Source organism: Lissotriton vulgaris, chromosome 7, assembly GCF_964263255.1.
Source record: "Lissotriton vulgaris chromosome 7, aLisVul1.2, whole genome shotgun sequence".
Taxonomy (NCBI): Eukaryota; Metazoa; Chordata; class Amphibia; order Caudata; family Salamandridae; genus Lissotriton; species Lissotriton vulgaris.
In genome coordinates, this window is record NC_141695.1 from 709,139,867 (window position 1) to 709,165,801 (window position 25,935).

At 47.9% G+C, this 25,935-nt stretch overlaps 1 protein-coding gene across 2 annotated transcripts in view; it reads left to right on the forward strand.

The window, feature by feature from the left end:
* The window catches only part of CEP112 (centrosomal protein 112), a 2,145,639-nt gene that overhangs the window by 89,109 nt on the left and 2,030,595 nt on the right, over positions 1-25,935 (forward strand). For both annotated transcript variants that reach the window (XM_086930940.1, XM_086930941.1), the window contains exon 4: positions 23,000-23,172. In XM_086930940.1, coding sequence (XP_086787066.1) covers positions 23,000-23,172 — 173 coding nt within the window. The remainder of the gene's footprint in view (positions 1-22,999; positions 23,173-25,935) is intronic.

The following is a 25,935-nucleotide window of genomic DNA, read 5'->3' on the forward strand; positions in this document are numbered from 1 at the left end:
AAGTGCTGTCTCATACACTGGATTTGCATAGAGGGCTTTAGTCAAAATGGGTCACTTGTAGCAGGGTGTGGATTTCCATAGCCTAAAGTTCTGTAGTAGGGACGCTACTGTGACTCGACATAATCAGACGTAGACGCTGTCTGCTGGGAGTTTGTCCGTTGTACTAAGTAACAGTAAATTGGATTAGTAGACATTTCAACGATTCATGGTCTAGATCATTGTTTTTATAATTTTAAAGTTGGTTTTTAGTTTTTGATAAAAATGTATCGCACTTCGCACTTTAGGGAAATTCAACGCCTTTCCTTATGTCAAGTGTGTTCTCTAGAGTATGATTCCTGCTGCACAACAGTTGCTCTTGTGCGTTCTTATAATAACATCCCATAAGTGTTTGGTCACGAGTATGGTACTGATCTATTGAGCCTTCAAAATCACAGGATGATGCCAAAATATGTAATTCAGCTATGTAAGTACAATTACATGAACCATTTGCGGCCTTGTGAAGAAACTATGCCTCTACCACAATACTGGGCTCATGTGCAAAATGTCTGTTCAACTATTCGACAGCTTCTGGGTACTTGCTTCAGAAGGTCAAAAATACATTGGCCTAATGCCCTCGGGAGCTCTCCAATAATGCAACATTACGTTTATTGTCAAACTTCTTCCCATCAGAGGCAATAGGGTATCACTCAAACTATCTGTGCCATTGTTTGCGATTAACTCTGGGGATGCCAGATACTGCTAAAAAAAACTGATGAATCACCTACACTTTGCATGACTTAGAATACAGGAAAAGCATTGTGTACTTATGTTATATTATGTTACAAGAATCTAGTATAGCGCTAACCGACTTACTCCCGAAGGAGTATCTCGGCGCTCTTTGCGGTTCAAGGCAAGAAATACATTCAAAATAGCCAGGTCTTTAATGGTTTTTTAAAGCTATTGAAGACAGAGCATGAACAGATGTGCAAGGGAAGTTTGTTCCAGTGATGAGGAACAAGATAGGAGAATGACCTTCCTCCGCATCTCGCAGTAGGGATACAACAGGGACGTTACAACAGTTGATCCTGTGATTCCTACTAGTTAAGTAAGGAGAAAGTTTCTCTTGAAGGTAGAATGGAACCTTTCCAGTCAAAGATTTATGAACAAGATCAGGGGAGAGAATATAGCGTAAAGGCCAGAGCTGCTGACTTTGGAAGTGAGGAACCAAGTTCGGGTCTGGGCATCTGCTCAATAACTTGTGGTTCTGGGCACTTTATTTTATCCCCCTGTGCCTACCAAAAATGAATATGTCCTCGTGTAATGTAACTGGTGCTCATGTAAAGAGCTCCGTCACCAGGTCGTGTTTGTTCTATAAAACTGCAACAACAACAAAAAAGAGAAGCTGAAACAGGAATTATTTCCTCACTGGAAGCCAGTGAAGCACTTTCATTTTGGGCACCGAGGGAGAACCAGAGGAAAGCTTACAGACCAGACGTGCAGAAGAACTTTGAACCACTTAGAGAGAAGTGACTCGTTAGCAGCTGTTAACAAGGCATCCCGTAGCCAAGGCAGCTTATTATAAGAGCTTGAGTGAGCGCGCTCCTTGATCTTAACGGGAGCCAATGGACCACTTTTTTGAGCATGCGCATTTTACGAAAACAGGCATCACTTATTGACATAATCTTTTTTTTTTTTTAAATCTTTATTTATCATTTTCCCCCCCCCCAAAAAAAAGGAAAGCATTGATGCATCTTTACGTTACAAATTGTCGTATAAACATATTATCGGGAGAGAAAGACATACACATATAATACAAATTAAAACATCTCAGGGTGTTCGGGCGACAGCAAAACAACAATTTTTACTATTAAGGAACAATTATGACACAAAATTCCGAATATTAAAAAATAAGAAAAGAATAGAATAGCAAAAAGGGAGGGGGGAGACCTCAGGATCTATACAACCACAATTTACATAAACACAGTAAATAATATTCCATCTATACCTAACATGCAAATATTAGGACGATAAAAAATGACCCCTTGATCCAAAACATACAAATTTCAGAATGCAATAATACACAATTCCTCAACCCACTCCCTCCGGTACTATGTAATTTTCCAGATGGAACTAGCATTCAGCAGTAATCTTGGCTATGTACGAACGATATGGGCCATAAATGTCAATGGGACAGGACTGACAGGGGATTAGAGTCGAGTACTCTTCGCAATTATTAGTACAAAAGGCCATACTCCTGAGCCAGGACGCCAATCTTGGTGGCCGTCTGTCACATCATAGTAGCGCCACCTCCCGTTTTGCCAGTAAGAATCCCAGGGCTGTGAGTCTACGCACATTACCCGGAAAATTGGCAATATAGCCCAGCAGCGCAATTTCAGGGGTGGGAATCCGGTCTAAGCTCAGCAAATCGCTAAGAGTGCGATATATGTGGGACCAATATTCATGCACATGAGGGCAAGTCCAGGCGAGGTGAGCGAAATCGGCAAAGGGGGCCTTACACTTGGGGCAATGATGGGGACGATTAGGATCAATTTTGTGTGAGCGTGCCGGGGTGTGATACAGCCTACGTAGAAATTCAAAATGGATTAATTTGTGTCTACTGTTTAATGAAACTTCCCTCGTGGCTCTGCAGCACTGTTCATCGGATATGGGGTTACCTAAGTCCCCCTCCCATGCATCTCGCACTTTAGCATCAAGGGCGGGGAGTGCAACACTACACATGTGAAATAATTTGGAGACTAAGTGAGCTCCTGATGGGTGCTGGATGATAAAAGTGAGAGGGGAAGCCTCCTCGGGGGCAAGGGGAAATGTAGGGAATGAGGCCCTCAACAAGGATCGTAATCTAGTCAATACAAAGGAGTCCATGAACGAACGGTCTGAAAACCGTTGATCTTCAGATACTGAAAAAGCATGGCCTTCTGGAAAAAGATCGCCAATAGTGCAAATGTGGAATTTGGCCAAGGTTTGCTTTACAACCGATTCTCCAGTGATCGGGAGCCAAGAGGCGTTAGGCAACGGAAGGGCCGGTGAATACAATTGATCTAGGCAGAGAAGTCTGCGCAATCTATCCATGCCCAGAAGGTTGATGAAACAGTTTGAATGTCTAGCGGATCTCGAGGGAAACCCCCAGGTTGAACAGTGGATAACCGTGCGGAAAGGACCAGGTCGGCTTCCGGTTTAAAATACAGAATGCGGGCATCCGAATGAAACCAAGAATACGCATATGAACATTGAGCAATTAAAAAATAAAGATAAAAATCAGGGACACCAAAGCCGCCACGTTCATATGGAAGCGTCAAAAGTCCCCAAGTCACACGCAGGTTCTTATCACCCCATACTAATCGCAATAGCAATGAGCGCAATTGGGAAAAGAAAACTTTGGTGAGGGGGATGGAGATATTATTAAAAAGATACAAAAAGCGAGGAAGAACAACCATCTTAATTATGGCAATTCGCCCGGCCATAGATAGGGGGAGGCGAATCCATCTCTCTATCTGGCTTTCTAGGACAGCAACCGCACTACCGTAATTTAATCTAATAATGGAGGCAGTGTCTAAGTGAATATGGATCCCCAAATATTTAACAGAGTCACAACTCCATTCAAGGGGGAAAGTGCAATTCCATGCGTAAGTGCATGGGGTGAGCGGGAAAATGACTGATTTGTGCCAATTTATGCGTAGGCCTGATAATTTGCCAAAACAAATTATCTCCAGAATCAATGGTTATAGGTTAATGTGAGGCATCCTGACATATAAGATGGTATCATCCGCGTATAGCGATATAAAAAGTGGACCAGTATGAAACTGGAGACAACAATGTAAATGTTCTCTTGAAAATGATGGACCAGAGGGTCCATTGACAGAATGTATAGTAGTGTGGATAAGGGACATCCCTGACGGGTGCCCCGCGATAAAGAGAATTGCTCAGTGATGGTGCCTTTAAGGCGCAGTCTGGCCGTTGGTAAAGTGTATAATAGTGCCAATGTGGAGACAAAGCATTCAGGCATGCCCATGCGTCTCATTATGGACAGGAAGAAGGGCCACTCCAAGGAGTCAAATGCCTTATCCGCATCAAGAAGGATCGTGGCGGCCGACGTGGAAGGATGTATGCGATGTAATACTGAGAAAAGGGTCCTAAGGTTAAGCAAAGTCGAGCGGTGTGGAACGAAGCCAGACTGAGCCGGGGAGATAATAGACTCCATCAACAGCGATAGCCGGATGGCAATGACCTTAGCCAGAATCTTATCGTCAAGGTTTAATAGAGATAGAGGTCTGTATGAACTGCATAAGTTAACGTCTTTGCCTGGTTTTGGGAGTAGAATGATGACTGCCTCTCTGAATGTGGGAGGCAGACAGCCCGTTTCAAGCGCCTCAGCATACACCTGCACCAATCGGGGGACTAAGAGCAATTGTGCCAAAAGTTTGCTTGGCCTGACACCCCCTCCATACTGCCACGCTGTGTACTGTTTGGTCAGAAATCTCAGCTCCCTATCTGGCCCGTCTCTAAATTCTAACATTAACTTCAGCCGCTTAGCTTCCCTCTCCTCGGAGTGAGTCTGTAACAGTTCCTCATCTAGAGCAGCAATGTGTTTTTCAATGCGGGACAACGTGGAACGGATGTCTCTTAGTACGCCTACATGTTTAGCAATGCAGACACCGCGAATGGTAGCCTTGAATCCCTCCCAAAGAACTACTCATGAATCTACCGTACCAGTGTTAAGGTCGAAATATTCCGCAATGGCCTGCCTAACTTCTTCAGTGAAAACGGGGTTGGTCAAAGCTCTCCCAGGAAATCGCCATAGTCTCTCGTACCCACCCAATCTAGGTATGTTCAATTTAAGAACTATGGGAGAATGGTCTGACAGCGTACGCGGGAGCGTGAGAAGGTCATCCACCCAGCCCACAACCCCAGGGGAGAGGAGCCAATAATCAATCCTGGTCCAGGTATTGTGATACCCGGAATAATGGGTATAAGCAGTCGATAGTGAATATAGTGTTGCTTCGATGTCAATTACGGAAAAGTGTGTACAAATGTCAAGCAGCACCGGGCATGATCGGGCTTTAGCATCTGGGGAAGAGGACGTGCTGTCCCTAGTGGGATTCAATAACAAATTAAAGTCCCCTCCAACCACTAACAATGCCGGTTCAAGTTTAAGGAGCTGAACCTGCAAATCTTGAAAAAAGGAAGGGGAGTCTGCATTAGGTTCATAAATCCCAACTAATGTGACCTTGTGCCCCTTAAGTGTCCCTGTGACTATTATATATCTGCCCTCCTTCTCAATGATGCTGTTGGAAAGAGCAAACGGCACACGTTTATGGATAAATATGGCTACTCCTCTTGAATATCTGCTGTAATGGGAGAAAAACCGGAGAGCACCCCAGCTTCTGGCAATATGAGAGTAGTCAGAGGGAGACAAATGCATCTCCTGCAGAAAAGCAATGTCAACGTTGTGCCTAGTCATATAATTGAGGACTTGCTTACACTTTTTAGAATTATTCAGCCCCCGAACATTCCAGGACATTAACGAGAGCTCGGAAGGACCGAGCTGAAGACCTAACTTGGCCATTTGGACATCCATCTCAAAAATAATCTGAACTGTGCGTAGCTCTCTACCCGCTCAACGACATGATAAACAATGCAGCAATCAAGAATGAAACATAACAAAACAAAATGCTCCCCCCACCCACCACCCAGCCTCTTGTCAACCCCAAGAGGCAAACCCATTGCAATCTTTTAGTGGAACGTAACAAGAAACATGGCATTGATATATTACGAAAACAATCCGCTATATCGAAAAATCCTGCAAGAAACAAGAAGAAGAAGGAATCCGCCATGAGGGGCAGCAACACCTCGACGATCAGGCAAACCAATGTGACTAATCAGGACTGAATAAGTAATGTACTTAATCCAGCAACACCGCAGTGAGAAAAGGATATGACATGATGGTCAGTCAGCCAGTTCCCGGGTCCGTAAACAATTCAACGCTGTGTTGTGAATCACTCTGCTCTGGGGAAGGTAGTCTGGCAGCAGCATTTGAAGGTGACCCATGCTTTTTGTAGTTCTGGCAAAACTCCTGCGCCTCTGTGGGGGTGTCAAAAATGCGGAATCTGCCAGCAACTTCAACTTTGTGGCGTGCTGGGTAGAGCATACCGTATTTGAGGCCCAGGTTCCTCAGTGTGGCCTTGACACCATTGTACTTACGTCGCGCCTCTTGGACCATGAAGGTGAAGTCTGGAAAAAAAGACAGCGCGCTACCTTGCCACTGGACCTCTCCTTTTACACGTGCAGCACGAAGAGCAGCGTCTCGGTCGCAAAAGTTCATAAGTCTCGCAATTATGGGGCGTGGGGGCAGGCCAGGGTCAGGAGGGGGGCCCAGGGATCTATGGGCATGCTCCACTACAAACCCGTGCGTGAATGACTCTCTACCGCACAGTTCGATAAGGAGGTTTTCTACAAAATATACATGCGTCCGGTTGATGTCATCTCCGCCACGCAGATAATGCGGATGTTGTTGCATCTACCACGCACTTCGAGGTCCTCGTTCTTGATGGCTACTTCTTTGAGGATTTTTTGGGCACGTTCTAGTCGTTTCAATGATTTGGTTGCACTGTATTCTATGTCCGAAACGCTGGACTCCACAACGTCCAACCACCGATCATGAGCCTGCACTTTCAACCCCATGTCTGCCAGTTTTTGTTCAAGACTATCAAATCGGCTGTCTAGTGACTTGAAGCCGGCCCTCATCTCACTCATCATGGCGGTGACCAGAGAGGTTGTGTCTTCACGATCGGAGGACTCCACCGCGCCCGTGGAAGAGCCAGGAGGGGAGTCAGTGGCTAGCAAGGAGGCTTTATCAAAGCTGAGTTTTCGTTGATTCGGGTCTCTCTTCCCCATGGTGGAATCTGGAGGGCAGTGAGCAGCGACAAGACAGCAATGTAGCAAGGAACGACGATTGCGCACAGCAGATGGTAGGCCCGGGCCAGAGAGGGATCTCTCACTACCCCTATGAACGCGTTGGCAGAGGCATAGGCAGAGGGACGGTCGAACAGCGAGGCATCAAGGGACACCAGCGCCAGGCCGCACCAGAAATGCGCCAAATCAGTGATACACCCTCAAATCAGGCAGGGAACAGTTATGGCGTAGAGCCCCAGGTTCAGGGGGCAGAGACTGCAAACTGTATTCGTGGCAATCCCAGCGGCAAACAGAGCGCGTCCCTAAAATGGCACACCGGTGGGGGAGGGGCACCTACCCGACCCGACTCAACCCCAAGCCAGGGATTACCAGCAACGGGTATCGGCGGGAGGCCGTATCAATATTCCAATGCAGACGAGTTGGGATGTCCAGGAATAGCAAATGGTTTAGTCATCACGCCAGACCAATATTGCCCCCGGGTACCGTCAGCCAAGATGGGGTGGGGAAGGCCCTTGTTGCTCCAAAAGGAACCCCCAACCGCGGTCAGGGTGAGGGCATCGAGATTATGCCGGACCGTCACTAGCCGGGGGGGGGCACACGCCAGCAGCCGCCAACGCGTCCCACCACGGCCCCCAGAGCACCCAGCACAAACCCCCCAGCCCGCAGGGCAGAGCCGCAAATCGAGACCCCGGTCCCAGGCCCGAGAGCCGCAACCGCGTCCCAGAGACCGGGACCAGTGCAGCCCCCCCCCGAACAGGACCGGGGAGCAAGATAGGGCGCACCGAGCGCCCCGATCAAGCACAGGGCAAAGTCGGGGCCCCACAGCCGCAGCACTCACCAGCCGGCCAGGCGCAGTAAGGGATCTCACTGAAGAGGGAAGCGAGGCCCTCGACCCCCTCCGCCAATCTCGTCACTCGTGCCGTCCCCAAACGCCGCTCAGGCACTGGATGTCAGCCGACCGCTTCTGTTGCAGGATGGATGTGTGTTGCAGGTCTTAAAGTTGCGCTATGTCATTTAAATTGGATAATCGGCAGCCCGATCGGCGGAGCTTCAGTCGGAGGCGGCCATCTTGGTTGCCTCCGTGGCCACTCCCCCCACATAATCTGTTCACACTACTGATCACAGTAAAAGATATTGTAGACAAGTAATCTATTAGAAACGTTTGAATAATATATGGTAACTAGCATATGAGTTTGCAATTAATGTACACTATGAGGTCTACCTTAATGTAGTAGCTAGAAGTTTTTTTTCTTCTCATCGTCACACGTGCTGGTCAGTGTGCCACAGATGCACCACTGCTATCGGCCTCTGCAGCAGTATTATATGACTCACTGTCAAAATGTGGTTTGTTGTTACCTGAAACTAAGACTTGGGCATGCACAGACGACACCCGCTTTCTTCCACTCCGCTTGCTGGCACAGTGACAGTAGACAGGCCTGTTACTCTTGGTGCTTCCTAACATGCGCATCACCATTCGAGGCTGTGAAGGTAGCATTAGTGATATTGACACGTGATAATGACATGCGCTTCCTACTGTTTAGCATGCTGACGTGATGAAGACAGGTAGGTTTTGATTGCCTGACCTGGCGTCCTGCAGGTGCTGATTTGGTGACGACAAGTAGGCCTGTCTTGCCTGAAGTGCCTTATCTCCATGTCATGCACCACTTTTGAACTGCCAGGAAATCTCACTCTGAACCAACCAGTCGGTAGAGGACATGAAATGCGGCAACAGCAATTGGGTTAAGACTTACACCAGTCAGCACTTCGGTTCAAAGCTCACTGTGTTTGAACCCTTGGTGCCTTCCTTTAAATGGATCGAACAGGAGGTAAGTTCAGCTCATTGAGCACCAACTTCCAAGTTTTCCAAAAGTTTCCTGAGGCTGATTTAGTCAAGTGCAATAGAAAATATCAGAACAAAGTTCAACACAACAGCTGCCCCAGATCCAACAGAGTCTATACAGTCTACACTTGCACTAAGTCAGACCACCACATTCCAAATTCTGCTGCTGCATTACATGGAAGCATCAGCAGAATAACACTCATCTAGACATAACACGCTGCGGTATTTCAGAGGGCCATGATTTATATATTTAAAGACATGATAAATTGTGTTAAATGTTTCCAGATCTACTAGTGTGCTATTGGGCAGCACATTATGGCGGCACGTCCACCCAGGACTGAGTAATTGTCCTTCGTTCGAAAAAATCTGGAGTGCAATTTATCTTCCTTCCAATGTTTCCAGGATGATATTCTAAGGACAATGTAGAATATAAGTTACATCTTCTCCTAGTTTGTGAAAATTTGCAACAGAACGGACTGACTTTGAAAAGTGAGAAATGTGATTTATTATGCAGTGAGGTTGATTATGTAGGGTACACTATTTCAGCCAGTGTGATTGAACCAAAACACTCCCCTTTGGAAGCTATTCAAAAGGTCCCCACTCAAGATGCAAAAGAATAGTTGTCATTTGCTGCCTTCAGTGAGTACTATAGTAAATCCATTGAACATTTTGCAGAAAAGATGGAGCACTTGAGGTATTTGATTAAAAAGGAAACAGCATTTTTTGGGCGGCAAGAACAAGAAAAGGCATTTGAAAATTTCAAAGAAGAAACAAAAAGAAGCTTTTGTCTCATATGACCATTGCTAGAGAAGTGAGTTTAGGAATTGCGGGAGTGCCTAAACGAGCAAGTCATTTTTCTGTACTTTTTTGGGATGCGCCAATGCTGTCGACCTAAAATGTGTTCCTGCCTGATAGTAGTTTTGTAGTGAACTAAAATGTTTAATAAACACAAAGTGGTTTAATTGTCCCCATAAGTTTTTTTTGCATGTAGTATTCTGCTTTTTTGGTCTGCGAGTTGAAGAGTGAGCCTCGTTCTTGTTTTTGATCCTGGGGCTGAATAGAGATGAAAGATTTAAATTGGTCCAGGATTTCTGAACTGGTTTGACAAAACAAAATCTATCCATTAGCAGCAGTGATGTAGTGCCCACTAATAGTGGGGAAAAATAGTGATTTGTCTTTTCGTAAGTCTGAAGTTGTGGGTTTATGCGATGGTGGGTCCCACTGGTGATAGATGGTGAATTTAATGTTTTTATGGGTTTTGAAATATTTCACTTGCACAACATTTGTGTTTTATTATTTTCTGAAGTGCAGCTTCACACCAGTGCTCCATAGCTCTCAAGAATCTTTCCATAGCTCTAAATAGAGGACACTAATAGGAATGTACCAGGATTTCTATGCCGTCGTAACACATCTCCAGTAGATTGGTGTAGGAAAATGCCCCTTTTTGACTGGGAACCCACATTGTATGCTAGATTTTGTTGCTCTTTTAAAACTGTACACACTAGGACACTGTTGTACAGTGCTCAGTACTCTGACCTCTAAAAGCCCTAAAAAGCTGTACTCCTGCATTTCATAATGAACTTACCTATACATCCTTAGTATATGGTACAAAGTGTACTCAGGGCCTGTAAGTTAAACGTCACTAGTGAACTGCAGCGTTGGTAGACTGCAGCACTTATTGTGCCATTATTAAAATGACAATGCAAAACATGGCTGCAGTCACGCCACAAGTAACAGGTTTAAACTGCAAATTCGACCTTTCAAAATAACCCCTTTTGACAGGCCTAAATCCTCCTTTTAAATATAAGTCACATATAGGTATGTCTTAAATGCCCATAAGGCAGGGTGCATGGTATTTAAAAGTAAGACTTGTAGAGGCTTAATGTGTTTCCTTACAGTGACAATGCCCTAAATGCTGTTTCACTGTAGCAGGGTAGCTGTTCCATAGCAAAACACTGGGAGACTTTAAAAAAGTTAATTAAGTTATCTTTGCCTGGGAACCAGATACATAGTTAATGCTTGGACTTTTATAAAATATGTATTATGAATGCAATTCATTGGTAAAGTCGTATTTGTAACAAATGTTTTACACAAGGTATTTTTTTAAAAAGTTACCTTTTGTCTGCCTAGACTTTCTAGAAGCCAATCTGCCTGAGCTTTCAACTGTTACCCAGAAGCTGTGTAGCTCCTTGATTAGATGTAAATCTTTTCCCAGTGCTGAGAGAAAAGCCTTGGGGGTGAGGAGACGTTGCCCTTCCTCGATAGGATGGCCTGGGGTTGTGCCTAACCCCTTGCATATCTTCAAATAATGCCTATGCTATCACTGGCAGATGTAACTCACACCTGCCCTTTGTCTAACTAATCAATCCCAGTGGGACAAGAGATGCCCTAAAACCGGTTTTGAGTGACCACATAGGAGTTGTTGCCCATTTCCTTGCCACTCTTCTGAGGTGGGCACAGGAGTTCTACACAGGGCAAGAAAGTTTCTGCCAGGTTGGATTTAGGTAGAAAGCGGCAATCTGCGATCGTCTGCAGTAGAGCAAACAGGAATTGCTACAAAAGTGGTTAGGGAACTTTTTCATTATTTGTTGGGAAGGGGCCAGGAGTCACAGTGTAGCATAAACTAGGGCTCTGGTCTAGTTCTACAAGGTTTGGCTTTCCCTCTCACAGGTGCCTGAACTTAGGTCAGCACACCAAAGCTTGAGCATACAAGTCCAGGCTGTTGTTGCCCCACACATCCCCACTTGACATACTTGTTGGTGTGATGTCCATGATTTCTGGGTTTCTAACAGTCCAATAAAGGGGTCATGGGTGCAGTGGTAATTGAAAGCCAATTTCATTCTTTTATTTATTTATTTTTGATTCTTTAGAATTCTTTAGAATATCACACACAAGTGCGGCACTAAGAAACAACACTATATATTTAAAAGTGTTTCTTTCAACAGTTTTATCCTGTTGCTCAGTGCATGAGTAATATCCACACAGAATATCATTAAAACAGCACTAATGCACTAACAGTGAGAATAATATGAACATTTATAACATGGACTACTTATATGTACTACACTATGAGAAGTTGGCGTAGCTAACTTGCTTCTAAAGTTTCTTGGGCTTGAACTCACTGCATACCTGTTCAGAGCGGAGAAGCTGTAGTTATCAGACTTTGGCTGGGAGAGAGTTCTCCTCTCCTCTCCTTTCGGTATCGGCTTGGTATCAGCTCTCAGGTTAGGACTGGATGCTACTGCAGTACGGCAGTCTGGCAGGACCTCTTAAGATAACCTTGGGTGAAGGCCTCTCCAAATTGTTGGTGACTCCATGTGATTTTTGTAGGATTGACCACTGACCTTTACTCTACATTGTGCACTTTCCACCAAGTTTAATTCATAACCGGTATAAACCAGTATGACAGTACAAGACAACCAGTATGATATGCCAATTCATGCTACTTGTCTAATTTGTGCATTCACTGACTTTGAAACGTAGACATTAGGGAATTGCTATTAGCCTTATGTGACCATAGGTTGTTTATCCAGGTCACTGCTTGGAAGATTTGATACTTTTATGAGTTCCACAAAAGATAATAACATGCAGCATTTGGGTCAAAGGTAGACAGGCTAACTTAACAGGCTCAAAATGGAGTCTTTACCACAACCCCTATCAATAGTCTAGTGCCAGGTATAAATGTGGCTCCCTTGGATACCTTCTTCAGAGCACTATACTGAACCTGTGGAAGATAGAAGAAATATTGCACTTGCTGTTGAGACCTGTGAGTAGAACTCTAAGGACTGGGCTTCTTTCCCACTTCTACTCAGCACTAGGAAGTTGACTTCAGGGATCAGTTGGCTGACCTGTTGAGCTACAGGGATTAAAAAGCTGCTAGAAGCCCACTTTCCAGGAAGAGCCCAGCTGACAAAGTGTCCGGCTGACAGAGACATTCCTTGGTTAAAAATCTATCATATCTCTAGCTCTGAGCTTTCCCGCCAAGAATGGAACTTCACCTGATGGATATCTGGCCTCATAGCACCCATTTTGGCTGCAGCCTACTGCCTTGCCCCGTCGAGGATTTTTGGCTTCCATTTCAGAAACTAAGTTAGAAGGTAAAGCATCTGACTAGGGCAACCCTGGTCTCTGTACCTGACTGGCACTCCATCGTGGCAGACCTTAACTCGCACCTAGGTACCCGTTGGGTGCAAACAGATGACTACAATTGGCTCTTAACACTTTTTATTGCTTTTTTTATTTAAAACTTTACAAATCCGTATCTCCTGGATTTAAATTGTTATGTTTTCCTCTTTTAAACTGTTTTGTTACTTCTAAATGCTTTACATATTTTATTAAGTTAAGTCTATCTGCTCTATGCATCAACTACAAGTGGATGATCTCCAGGTTAAATTACTGAAACCTTTACTGGGCCTAATAGTGACCTTGTTACTTGCGGTGGACTACAATCCGTCCCAACTAATTAGCCACTTCTTCGCAATGGGTGTCTCATATCTTAGCTGCTGTCCCCAAGCTTGCTCGACAACCAAATTGTGCTTTCTTAATTGGTTGTATTTGTTGAATACACATTCAAACTAGACCATAATCGACATGCGTAGGCTAAATACATTGAAGGTGCCAAGACATAGCAGATGGTCTATTTCTATAACCTAAACTAGCAATCTGTATTTAATGTGCCTGCCACTGTAAGACAGGGTACAGATGCAAATGATTGTGAGATAGGTAGAGATGCAAACGATGGAGAGATGCAACTCCCTCGCCTCCTACTTCCACAACAAGATCGCGGACATACACAACAGCTTCAGCATCCAACCGACACACGCCACGACCGCAGCAACACCGCCCACCACCACCCTCCGCGCCTGGACTCCGATCAGCACCGAAGACACCGTCCGCATGATGAACTCCATCCACTCCGGATCTCCGACCGACCCCACCTGCGGGACATCATCAACACCTCCTTCGACACCGCCACCTTCCCGGAGAGCTGGAAACACGCCGAACTCAGCGCTCTACTCAAGAAACCAACAGCGGACCCCACCGAACTCAAGAATTACCGCCCCATCTCGCTCCTCCCGTTTCCAGCCAAAGTCATCGAGAAGACCGTCAACAAACAGCTGGCCGCCTTCCTCGAGACGAATGGATCCCTCGACCCCTCACAGTCTGGATTCCGAGCCAACCACAGCACCGAGACCGCCCTCATCGCTGCCACCGATGACATCCGAGCCCTGATGGACAACGGAGAAACAGCGGCCCTCATCCTCCTAGACCTCTCCGCGGCATTCGACACTGTCTGCCACCGCACCCTAGTGCAGCGCCTCAGCGACGTCGGAATCCAGGAAAAGGCACTGGAATGGATCATCTCCTTCCTCAACGGAAGAACACCGAGAGTCCGCCTACCACCGTACAAGTCAGAGGCCACCGAAGTCATCTGCGTCGTCCCTCAAGGATCCTCGCTGAGCCCCACCCTCTTCAACGTCTACATGAGCCCCCTTGCGGCCATCGCACGCCAACACAACCTCAACATCATCTCCTATGCCGACGACACCCAGCTGATCCTCTCCCTGACCAACGACCCCACCACTGCCAGAGCCAACCTTCACGAAGGGATGAAAGATGTAGCCGAGTGGATGACGACCAGCCGCCTGAAACTGAACTCAGACAAGACGGAGGTCCTGATCCTGGGCTCCTCGCCCTCCGCCTGGGACGACTCCTGGTGGCCCCCCGCCCTGGGCACCGCACCCAAACCGGCGGACCACGCACGCAACCTGGGCTTCATCCTGGACTCCTCCCTCTCCATGACCAGACAAGTCAACGCCGTCTCCTCGTCGTGCTTCAACATCCTGCGCATGCTACGGAAGATCTTCCGGTGGATCCCCACCGAGACCAGGAAGACTGTCACCCAGGCCCTCGTCACCAGCCGACTGGACTACGGCAATGCCCTCTACGCCGGAACCACCGCCAAGCTCCAGAAGAGACTCCAGCGGATCCAGAACGCCTCAGCCAGACTCATCCTCGACATCCCACGAAACAGCCACATCTCCGGACATCTGAGAGACCTGCATTGGCTCCCCGTCAACAAAAGAATCACCTTCCGTCTCCTCACCCACGCACACAAAGCCCTACACGATCAAGGTCCGAGCTACCTCAACAACCGCATCAACTTCTACGCTCCCAAACGCCACCTCCGATCAGCCAGCCACGCCCTCGCCGCCGTCCCCCGCATCCGAAGAGCGACAACAGGAGGAAGGTCCTTCTCCTACCTGGCCGCCAAGACCTGGAACTCCCTCCCGACCGACCTGCGCCTGACCCAAGACCACCTCTCCTTCGGGAAGAAGCTCAAGACCTGGCTGTTCGAGCAGTAACGGCACCCCCCCCCCCCCAGCGCCTTGAGACCCTACGGGTAAGTAGTGCGCTCTATAAATGTCTTTGATTGATTGATTGATGTTAAAAGCTCTGATTAATTATATCCTAGAAGCCATATTTTATACCAATTGCAGTTCATAAACTGTTTTCTGGAGTAGTCATAAGCAACCTACTGTGTAGTAGTCACTTGAGAGAACACAAAGGCATTTATAACTGTGACCTTTTGTAAAAAAGAGAATAAATGAAGCAAATGTTTTTTACTGTGGAGCTGATGGAACCCTGAAAGGAATACTGCATTTACCTATGGAATCGGGGTCAGTTTATCGTGATCTTGACTCCTAAGTTTTTGGTAATTTTCAAGGGTGTTTGTGGAGAACCTAGCTCCGTGGGCAGACGGGAGTATGCTATTTGGGGTAATAGATGTTTTTCATATTACCAATTAGTTCGATCCAGCTACAGAACATGATGTCTGCAAAATTTTCAGAAAAGGCACAGTTATGTTTGATAAACTAAAGATATGGGTCCCAATTCATAAAGACACATACATGTAGTCACATTACGAGTGTGGAGTTTCAGTGCGACGCAATCTCTCCAGTTTGACATAAGGGGATTTTTGCCCCGAGCGTGGACATTCCGCCACAAGTACAGAAACTCTACCACAAGTTTAGAGCCTGCAAACCCTTAACTTTACTACAAGTATGTCCCTTTGTGTATCGGGCCCATGGTTTCCAAATAATTTTGCTAAAATAGGTAGTCAATTTATAGTTCCCATTTTCTTTTTTTTTAATTAAATTTATACTTTATTACACCTTCAAGTCACATACACAGCCAGCATCGCCTACAACCCGGAGGCCGGCGGCATCAAAAAAACACCCTCCAATCCCTGGGTAAAGGTAAGTTACACAGCCGTAAAGACCAACAGCCCGAGGGCCTGGCGGCGAAACTGCAGGTGTGGAACAAGTGTGCAGAGGCAATAGTTCATAGCAGCTACGTGTGGATGATCACAACATATAAGCAGGATGCACACCCCACAACGCCAACAAAATCAGACCCAGGTGCAGCTAGGCGTGCCAGATTGGCAGGATCGAAATAGCCACCCGGGAAGTACTGCGTATATACCTAGAGTCGAGGGCATCACCAACGGGGACCCAGGGAAAGGTGTATAAAGGGGAGGAGACCCCCCAGACAATAACAAACCCACCCACCCCGAAAGAAGAACAAGCCAGACTACCTAAACCCGTGTCCACCACCCACCTCCCACTCTGCACCACAACCCTGGACCCCTCAGCTGGGCTAAGGGAGGTAAACAAATGCCCACTAGGGCGGGATAACGCTCTGGGAAGGGGACAGCGGTCGCCACAAGCCAGAACAGCCGTCACAAGCAACCCCCAACACAAAACACCACAAAAATCAGGCACGACTCACCACACTGTCACAACATTAAGGCCTTCAACTGACACACTCCTCATCCATAGCTGACGCAGCCGCCTCCTCCTGTAGCACATCCAGCTCCACACTCTCTGGATCCGACTCACCATCCTCTTTCGAACTTTGAAACGCCCTAAACAAACCCCAAAAGTTTTTGGGTCTACTCATCGGAGGTAGGCGTTCACTATACACCTCCGATTGCGTGCAGCAGTAAAGCAAGTCTGTTTCCCATCGTTTTTTAGTAGGGACCGGCCCCCGCATCCAGCACAGAGCTATCAGCCGCTTTGCTGTCAGTAATGCCATGTCCGCAAGCCGCCGCATAGCCACAGGAAGAGGTTTTGAAAAACCGAGTAAGGCGAGCGCCGGGTTAGGCAAGATCACCTCACCAAGGATAGCGCTGAGGTCCGCAAAGACCTCTACCCAGTACTTATGTATGGCAGGACAAGTCCAGGCCATATGGAGAAAGTCTGCTGTGTGAAAGTGGCATCGCTCACACTCCGCTGACTCCCTAAGGCCATACCTGTGCAACCTCTCGGGCGTGTAGTAGACACGCTGTAGGAATTTAAAATGCACCAGGCGGTGCCTACCGTTGAGCGAGATTTTCCTAGTATTAGTCGCACAATAACGCCACATGTCGTCTGAGATGGGAGATTGGAGGTCAGCCTGCCAGGCCAGGCGGGCCTTGGAGGGGGGATATTGCCGTTGTCTATCACCCAGTGACCTAAGAGCTGTGATCAGTTTGCGAGATGAGGGGGTCTTGATGACATAGGTGAGTTCCGGCATTTCCAGCGGTTCAGCTAGGTCCGGGCCTAAAACGGCGAGGGCCGCTCTACGAACCCTGTGGTATTGAAAACTATGAAGCAGCGTTGCCCCGGGACAGGAGTGAAGGACCTGCTGCAACGTTTTCAGAGTGCCCTTTGAGAAGAGATCTCCCATAGTAACAATGCCTAGGTCACGTAGCGCCTTCAGGACGCCCTTCTCCGTCAATGGAGCCAACCAGGCCGCCCATTCTACACGGAGCAAAGGTGAATATAGCAGCGTGCACTCACGGGAGCCAATCAGTGCATGCCAAGCATGATTCGTGGCAGCTACAGAGTCCAGATTGCCGACCCTTCTATCAGGTGGATAACATACTGTCGCCGGAAGCGGGACGGGGTCTGCAAAGAGTCGCTCCAGTTTCACATGAGGGATACCTGGATCCCCATGAATCCACGTATGGAGATGTGCACCCTGAGCAAGCCTATAGTATCGCTCCAGGTCTAGAGCCCCAAGGCCTCCCTGTTCGTACGGAAGGGTGAGCGTCTGCCACTGCACCCGCGGCTGTTTGCCCCCCCACGCCAGGCGGACAAGTGTCTGGGTAAGTTGCCGGAAAAAGGCTTTGGAAAGGACTACTGGTATATTCACGAATAGGAAAAGGAACCTGGGGAGCACCACCATCTTCATGAGTGCAATCCTGCCCATGAGTGAAAGCGGGAGCCTGGACCACACTTCGACATCATCCACCAGTTTGGAGTAGGCAACTCCATAATTCTCGCGTATCAGGACCTCCGGGTCTGTATGAATGCGTATCCCTAAGTAGCGGATAGAGTCCGTGGTCCATTGCAGGGGGTACTCCGAGTCGAAAGGGAGCGTCACCGGTGTCAGGGGCAATGCCACTGACTTATTCCAGTTGACGCGGAGGCCCGAAAGAGCCCCGAACCTCACCACCTCCCGCAGAACCGCAGCGAGGTTAGTCTCCGGGTCCCGGACATATAGCAGAGTGTCATCCGCATATGTTGAGATACCGATCTGGTACGTCGGAAAGTTTCTCCCTTCGAACCGATGATACTCTCGTATAGCGCAGGCGAGAGGCTCCGCTACCATGGCATACAGCAACGGAGAGAGGGGGCAACCCTGACGCGTGCCCCTCCCAATCTCGATGGGAGCAGTGACCAGGTTACCTATCTTTAGCCTCGCAGTGGGTTTGTAGTATAGGGCTCCCAACATTTGTAGAAACGGTTCCCCTAGGCCGAACTTACGAAGGACCCTCAGCATGAACGACCACTCAACAGAATCGAAGGCCTTCTCCATGTCCAAGAAGATGGCCACAGCTTTGTTTTCGTGTTTGACATGCTGGATCGTGCCTAGGACCGTGCGGATATTATAAGTGAGATTGCGTGAGGGAACAAACCCAGCCTGCTCCGGAGCAACTAGGTCCGGGACCAGCAACGCCAAACGAGTCGCAAGCACCTTAGCATACAGTTTCGCGTCCACATTTATCAGCGATAGCGGTCGGTAGAAGCCACACTGATTAAGGGGTTTGCCAGGTTTCGGGATGGTAATAAGCAACGCCTCTCTCATGGATTTCGACATGCTGCCCTGTTGGCAAATGTCATCGAACAGGAGCATCAAGTACGGGACCAGTTGTTCCTGAAAGGCCTTGTAGAAGGACACCGTGAGACCATCCGCTCCAGGAGCGCTACCAGATCTCATGCCCCCCAGCGCTTCCATTACCTCCTCTTTCTGAATGGGGGCCATAAGAAACTCCCTCTGCCAGTCGGCCAGGAAGGGCATTTGAATGTAACTCAGATAGTCGTCGATTTCGTCCTCGAGGTGTGCATCCCTCGAGGAGTAGAGGGCAGTGTAGTAGGCATGAAATTCCGCCAAGATATCCTGCTCCTCCGTAACCACCGCCCCAGCAGCTGTCACCAACTCCTCGATAACCAATGGGGGCCTACTGTTGCGCATAAGTTTAGCTAGGAGTGCACCAGGCCGCTCCCGTTCCCCATACACGCGCGCCGTCACGTATTTGCCCATGTGTTTAATTTCCCTGTCCGCTTCCTCCTGAAATTCATCTAGCAAGGACTTAAGCTTGACCTTATCAGCTGCGTCCCCCGAGTTCACCGCCTGACTATCCAGATCAGCGAGCTGCGTCTCGAGCAACTGCAGGCGTCTCCTGATAGCTTTGAGCACCCCAGAATGCTTCGCCATAGTCATTCCTCTTATGTAAACCTTAAATGCGTCCCAGAGAACTTGTACGCTGTCCACGGAGCCCACATTGGTTGCGAAATAGGCCTCTATGTCTTCGGCGAGTTCCCCTCTGAAAACCTCATCCAAGAGGGAGTACGGGGGGAACCTCCACGTGAAGGGGGGAATCCTCCTGGGAGGAGCCACCAGCAACAAGAGCAAGGGCGAGTGATCAGACAGCGTGCGCGGGAGAACTGTGCAACCCTTAACCATATCTAGCAAAGAGCGGGAAACAAACCAATAATCTATGCGTGTATGAATGTTGTGATAGGCCGAGTAGTGAGTGTACCCACCCCGCCCCGAGTGCCTATGCCGCCACACATCAAGTAAATCAAGTTTCACACATTCCGACAAAAGGAGGGACGCGGAAGCTGCAGGGGACCTAGGGGGGCCCGCAGATCTGTCAAGGTCCGGGTTCAGCACCAAGTTAAAATCCCCCCCCCACAGCATTTTAGAGCCCACAAACTGCCTGCAGCTGTCAGCAAGCGAAGAATAGAACTCCGGGGAATCGTAGTTGGGGCCATACACATTCACCAGCAAGAGATCATGATCCTTTCCAACACAACGTGCAACCACAAACCTCCCTTCCGGGTCTACCGCCACCCGGGTCAGCGACAGTCGGGACTTGGGATTAGCCCATATGAGCACCCCCCTAGCATGCGTTGTGAACCCCGCAGCGACACAAGCGGTGCCAAGGCCCCTCACTTGCAACATAGGGCTGGAAAGCGGCAGATGTGTTTCCTGCAGTAAAGCAAGGTCAATGTGATGGCGTTGCAAATAGGCTAAGACCTTCCTGAGTTTGCGGAAATCGTTAAGCCCCCTCACGTTCCAGGACAGCAATCGCAGAGAGCCCAGGGAGCTCTCCGCACTCAGTGATTCAGCAGTCGACATGGCAGTTTAGAAAGTAAAATGTCGCAGAGCAGATAGTGTGGCAGACACAGTGCAGTAGTCGGCAAAAACAAACCCCCCACCCGACGAACCCTGAATCCCACACAGCATGGCAGCAACAATACACAAACACAGCTAACAACCACCCACCCACAGCCGACCAACCCCAACCCGGTCAGACAGAGCATAGCACTACCCACCCTGAGCCCACCCGAAACACCCCACTACAAACCCAGGACCCCCTAGAGGGTCGGAAAGCCGAAAGCGCAGGGGCAGAGGTTCTGGCCAGACCACAATACTCTCCAACAAGGGCCAGATACAGTCGTTGCTCCCAGCCCCACCCCCATTGCGTTCGGCACCCCACGTAAGCCCCAGCAGCAGAACAAGCAGAGTGGTGAATAAACAGTCCCCACGTGCCACCGGGAGCACCCCCCCGATAACAGAAGGAAAGCAACAAAAGTTCGAGCCCCAAGTCGTGGCACCACCACGAGCCAGGCAATTCAAGAGTCACAATACCAAAATGTTATGGTGGCAAAGGAGAGACACATCGAGAACTGGAATGCAATACATACAGTCGCGGTGAAGCAGCCAAGCCAAGCTACACAGCCAGGGACAGTTCAGCCCTGACCCTCCAAAGATACAGCTTCCTCATCCTCCGTACGCTGATCCCTCGGGCTGTTGCGCTGTACTTTGGCCCACTCCTTAAGCGATTTTTTTCAGATCAGCCGGGTCGGTGAAAAAATGCGAATGTCCTTGTTTATTGATCCGGAGTCTCGCCGGGTATAGCATGGCGTAGTCGAGCCCCATGTCTCTCATCTGTTTCTTGTAGGGGGCGAATCGCTTCCGCTCCTCTTGCACCCTAGCTGTGAAGTCAGGATAGAGGGAGATGTTCATTCCTTCAAACTGCAATTCCCCCTTCTCCCTCGCCAGACGGAGGGCCAGGTCGCGGTCCCTGTAGTTCAAAAGTTTTGCAATGATTGGTCTCGGAGGGAGGCCAGGCTGCAGTTTGGGACCGAGAGTGCGATGGGCCCTCTCAACAATAAACATGGGGGAGAAGACGTCCTCCCCTAGGAGCTTGTGAAGCAACTTCTCGACGAAGAGTTTTCCAGTGTTGGTGGATTCCGCAACCCCCGTGATGCGGACGTTGGAGCGCCGTGAACGCGCTTCCAGATCCTCCGTTTTGACCTGTATGACTTGGAGGAGGCGGCCGAATTGCTTACGGTCCTTATCCCACTCCGTTTGGGCCTCCTCCGCCTCCGTCAGCCTACGCTCCGCCATGTCCAAACGTTCCGCATGTTTGTCCACCCTCTCGGACATCCTGTCCATACGGAATGATAAGGCGTCGATTTTCAAGCCGATCGCTGACATGCTGTCCTGCAGGCCTTTCTCCATGGCGCCGAGCATTTCACGAATGTCCGCACAGAGCGAGCTTTCCGCCGCCTGTGATGATGTTTCAGGAGGAGCACCCTCCGCGCCCTTCGGCCTCCGCTGCTCGAACGTGAGTTTCGGCTGATTTCTGTCCCCTTTCCCCATGGCAGAGCTCACAGAATATGTGCCAAGCAAGGAGCAAGAGGCGGCTCGATGTAGGGGGAGAGCCGTGGGGAGCGAACTCCGCGAAGCAGTCCGGTGCGCAGCAAGGAATGGAGGTCAAAGATGGCGGCCGCGAGCCGCGTGGCACAGACTAGTCCAGGGGGAGAAATCCAAACTCCAGACTCGGTGCAGGTCACACCGCCGGGTGTCGAGAAACGCCAGTACACACCAAAGCACACAGCCCAGCACCAGTGTCCCTCCAGTCCTCAGGCCGATCAGAGTAGCGGCGGAGCCCGCCAACCGGCAGCCGTAGGGCGCAACTTCCCGCGGTCCGGTCCGTAGGCCACTCCGGGGAGCCCCAGGTCTCCACCCAGGAGTTGCAGCAAACACACACGAGGCAGAGGGGCAACAGTGAGCCAGCACTGGCGAGGATCGGTCCAGAATCAGCACAGGGTAGAAGGCAGTCCGGCAGATCGGGGCCACACAGCAACCTCACGCCGCACGTAGTGTTACGTAGGGCGGGCAGCCCCCAAGGATAGTCCGCGGATTGCGGCCTGGTCCGCAACTCCAAACTCCGCCGGTCCGTTGATCGATGCCACCACCGATGTCGATCAGGAAAGGTGCCCCCAGCAGCCCTAGGGGTCGTAGAAGCAAAATCCGCCCTCGCTGAGGACAGTGAGGCACCAAAAAGGATCAATTTGACGAATATTAAAGGGGCTCAGGCGAGGAGCTCAGCTCTCACACGTCTTGCATGGACGCCAGCAAGCTCCGCCCCTTATCTATAGTTCCCATTTTCTATTGGGACCTCAGTTCTAACCTTAATCCTTAGTCTTAAATGGCCTGATTCACACATTTTGTTTTTAAGCCTCTAGATAAAATAGGCATTAAATATAAGATTATTTTCTTATTTTTGCCAGTCTTGCCTAGCATTCATTTTACTTGTCTTCTATTTTTGGGTAATCATACTTTAAGAATATTTGACATGCTCGTGCCCTGGTAATTGACTATATATTGTATTTTTTTTTACCATAGTCCATCTATTTTGATGAACCAAATTCAGTCATAGCACGGAGTAGTAGCCAGGAAGAAGTACCAGATTGGGTAATGAGTGAATTGGGATCCCAAGTACAGAAAGCAGACGAGTCCTGGAGGCGAACACTCAAAGATGACCCTGCCTTTGCTTCTTCACCCATCCGATCACGGAGGTAGGAATTTAACAGCATACTTTCATCATGCCCTTTGACATTTGCAATCCAGCGGGGTACTGGTAAAATGTACGATTTGCCCATTAAAGCACTTCAATTACATGTTATGTACAGTTAGTATTTTTTATCATTTGAGCATTGTGAACTTTAATAAATAAAAATATCTGCACTTTAGTGTTTATTTTTCTTTCTTGTAATATACCCTCCTAAAGTAGCTTTAGATAGGGCAAGCGTGGGTCAGATGGGCGGAGGGTGCAAATTGAGGTGTGTACAACTACTTATGAACTTTATTTCTAATATTAACAAGTAACCCATGTCTTGCATATATTGTATTATGTTGCCGTTGTATTTGGAATCGTGTGCTATAGAACAGAAAGACAGCTGATAAAAAATGTCTTCCTGCAGTGTATCGGTGTGCTTTTCTTACTCACCAGGCAAGCTAATGAACATAGTCAAACCTTCTCAAGAGGAACTTTGTGGTGATTCCTCCTCTATAAATATATTTAAATGTGAATTTTAAAATCAGGGTCATACGTAAATTGATTCACTGGTACATATATCAGCTCCTTAACTCATTAGCTCACAAAATGGATCCCCTTCATTGCAACATTTCCCCTTGAGCGTACAATATCTTTTTCAGTATGCAAGGTCCCACACATGTACTGTCCCCTTTCATTAGATAACGCCCAATTCAGCCTGTAATCTCTCTATCAGCGCACGATGTTCTTCGTAGTGCGCACTGTCTGTTGAGCTTTTAAAGTGAGATTCAGCTTGTAATGTCCCCGTCAGGATGTATTGATATTCATATTGCACTAACCTAGCTAGGAAGCAAAGTAGGTAAAGGGGCGGTAGTTAGGAGATTTTTACCATGTGCATGGAGTGGGGATTTTACACATTTGAATTATAAAAATACATTTCAAATATTTTCAATTGTATTATATTTCACATGTATTTTGATAGTCCGGGCAATCCTACTTTTAACAAGATGGGGCAGGTCTCTATAATGGACTATATCTTGGTAGATGTAGAATTATGGCACATAACTACAGATTTTTCGGTCAAATCTAGATGTGAAAGTGACCATAATCCGTTGGTGCTAGAATTGATTTCCCCCCAGTTTAAGACTCAACAGAGCATATCCCCACAAGCAGTGCCCAATCTAACTGTAATAGGAGGGGGTATAAGAGTGCGCTAGGGAACATTTGTACAGTCACCGGAAAAGTGGCTACCCTTTACAAACAAATCACCCCTTTTTTAGAAACTACATTTCGAGCATCTGAAAATAGTCAAGGTTTAGATTTCCTGCCGCTACTTAGTAAGAATCACCAGGAAATGTTTTTAAAATTGGCTGAGCACTTTTACAATAATGAATATAGCAATAGTTCTGACTCTAAACCCAAACACCCCTGGTATAATAAAATGTGTAGAGAGGACAAACGCGCTCTACTACTGGGGATTAAAAAAAAATACAACCAATGTATTAAAGTAAACGGGGCACACCACAAAAAAACCCTAGCTGAAGTGAAAGCAACTTGGGAGATAGATAAATGGGAGGCAATTAGAAAAGCCCTCGATAATCGGGACATGAGAGGCTTTTGGAATCTAGTGAAAACTGGAAAATCTGAAGGCAACTCTGCAATCGAGCCAAACTTGAGGGAAGAAGTTTGGAGATCCCACTTTAAAACTCTATACACAAGGACCGTAGATGGTGCTGTAGTTCCCAGGGAAATAGTAATAAATGAAACCCTCCCAAATAGCAGTGCCCCACCCTGTACAATAAAAGAAGTCACTTCGGCACTGGGTAAATTGCTTCCAGCCAAGGCACCGAGGCTGGACAGAATTCCTGGCGACCTATTTAGAAACAAACAAGCAGTGTGGACACCCCATTTATGGACGCTGTTTAATGCCGTCCTTCAAGGTATGGCAATGCCCCCGACTTGGGCAGGGGCAGAAATCATTCCTATTTACAAAAAAGGCTCCCCAATTAACCCGGCAAATTATCGTCCAATAAGTCTCATTGACGTTACTCAAAAGATATTTGCCCAGTTTCCCCTTGGTCGATTGCAATCATGTATGGAGGAAAAGAATGTATTAACGCCTTTACGAGGTGGGTTTCGGATTAAAACCTCAACCGTTGATCAGATTTTTAAATTGCAATTGATCTATAGAAAAACAGTAATCTTGGAGGGTTGCAGTCTCTACCTAACCTTCTTGGATCTCAAATCCCCATTCGACATGGTGCAGCGGGATCAACTATGGAACCTTCCCCATGAAATGGGAGTACCAGCCCACTCATGCCATCAGTTTAAGCGCTTAAACCATGATACGTATGCGAGAATAAGATACGGTAAGAAAGGGGAATTGACAGCTCCCTTCCCTGTAGAGAAAGGGGTGAGAGACAGGGATGTGTTCTAGCCCAGGTCCTGTTTTCCCTCTTTTTAAATGATCTTATTGAAAATCTACTGGCTGTAAAAGACATAGATTTACCGAGGTTAGCAAACCGCAAAATACCAGCTTTAATATTTGCCTACGATACGCTGCATCTGTCCAAGTCCCCTATGGGTATGCGACGGGTTCTGGAAGAGTTCTGCTCATTTTGCAGGAAGAGGGATCTGGAGATAAATCTCCCAAAAACAAAATATATGGTCTTCCATGCAAACACTATCAACTGCCCCACCCCCAAATAGAAGGTATGACCCTAGAGAGGGTGTCCATCTTCGACTATTTGGGTCTTACTCTTAACGATAAGATGGACTGGGGAAA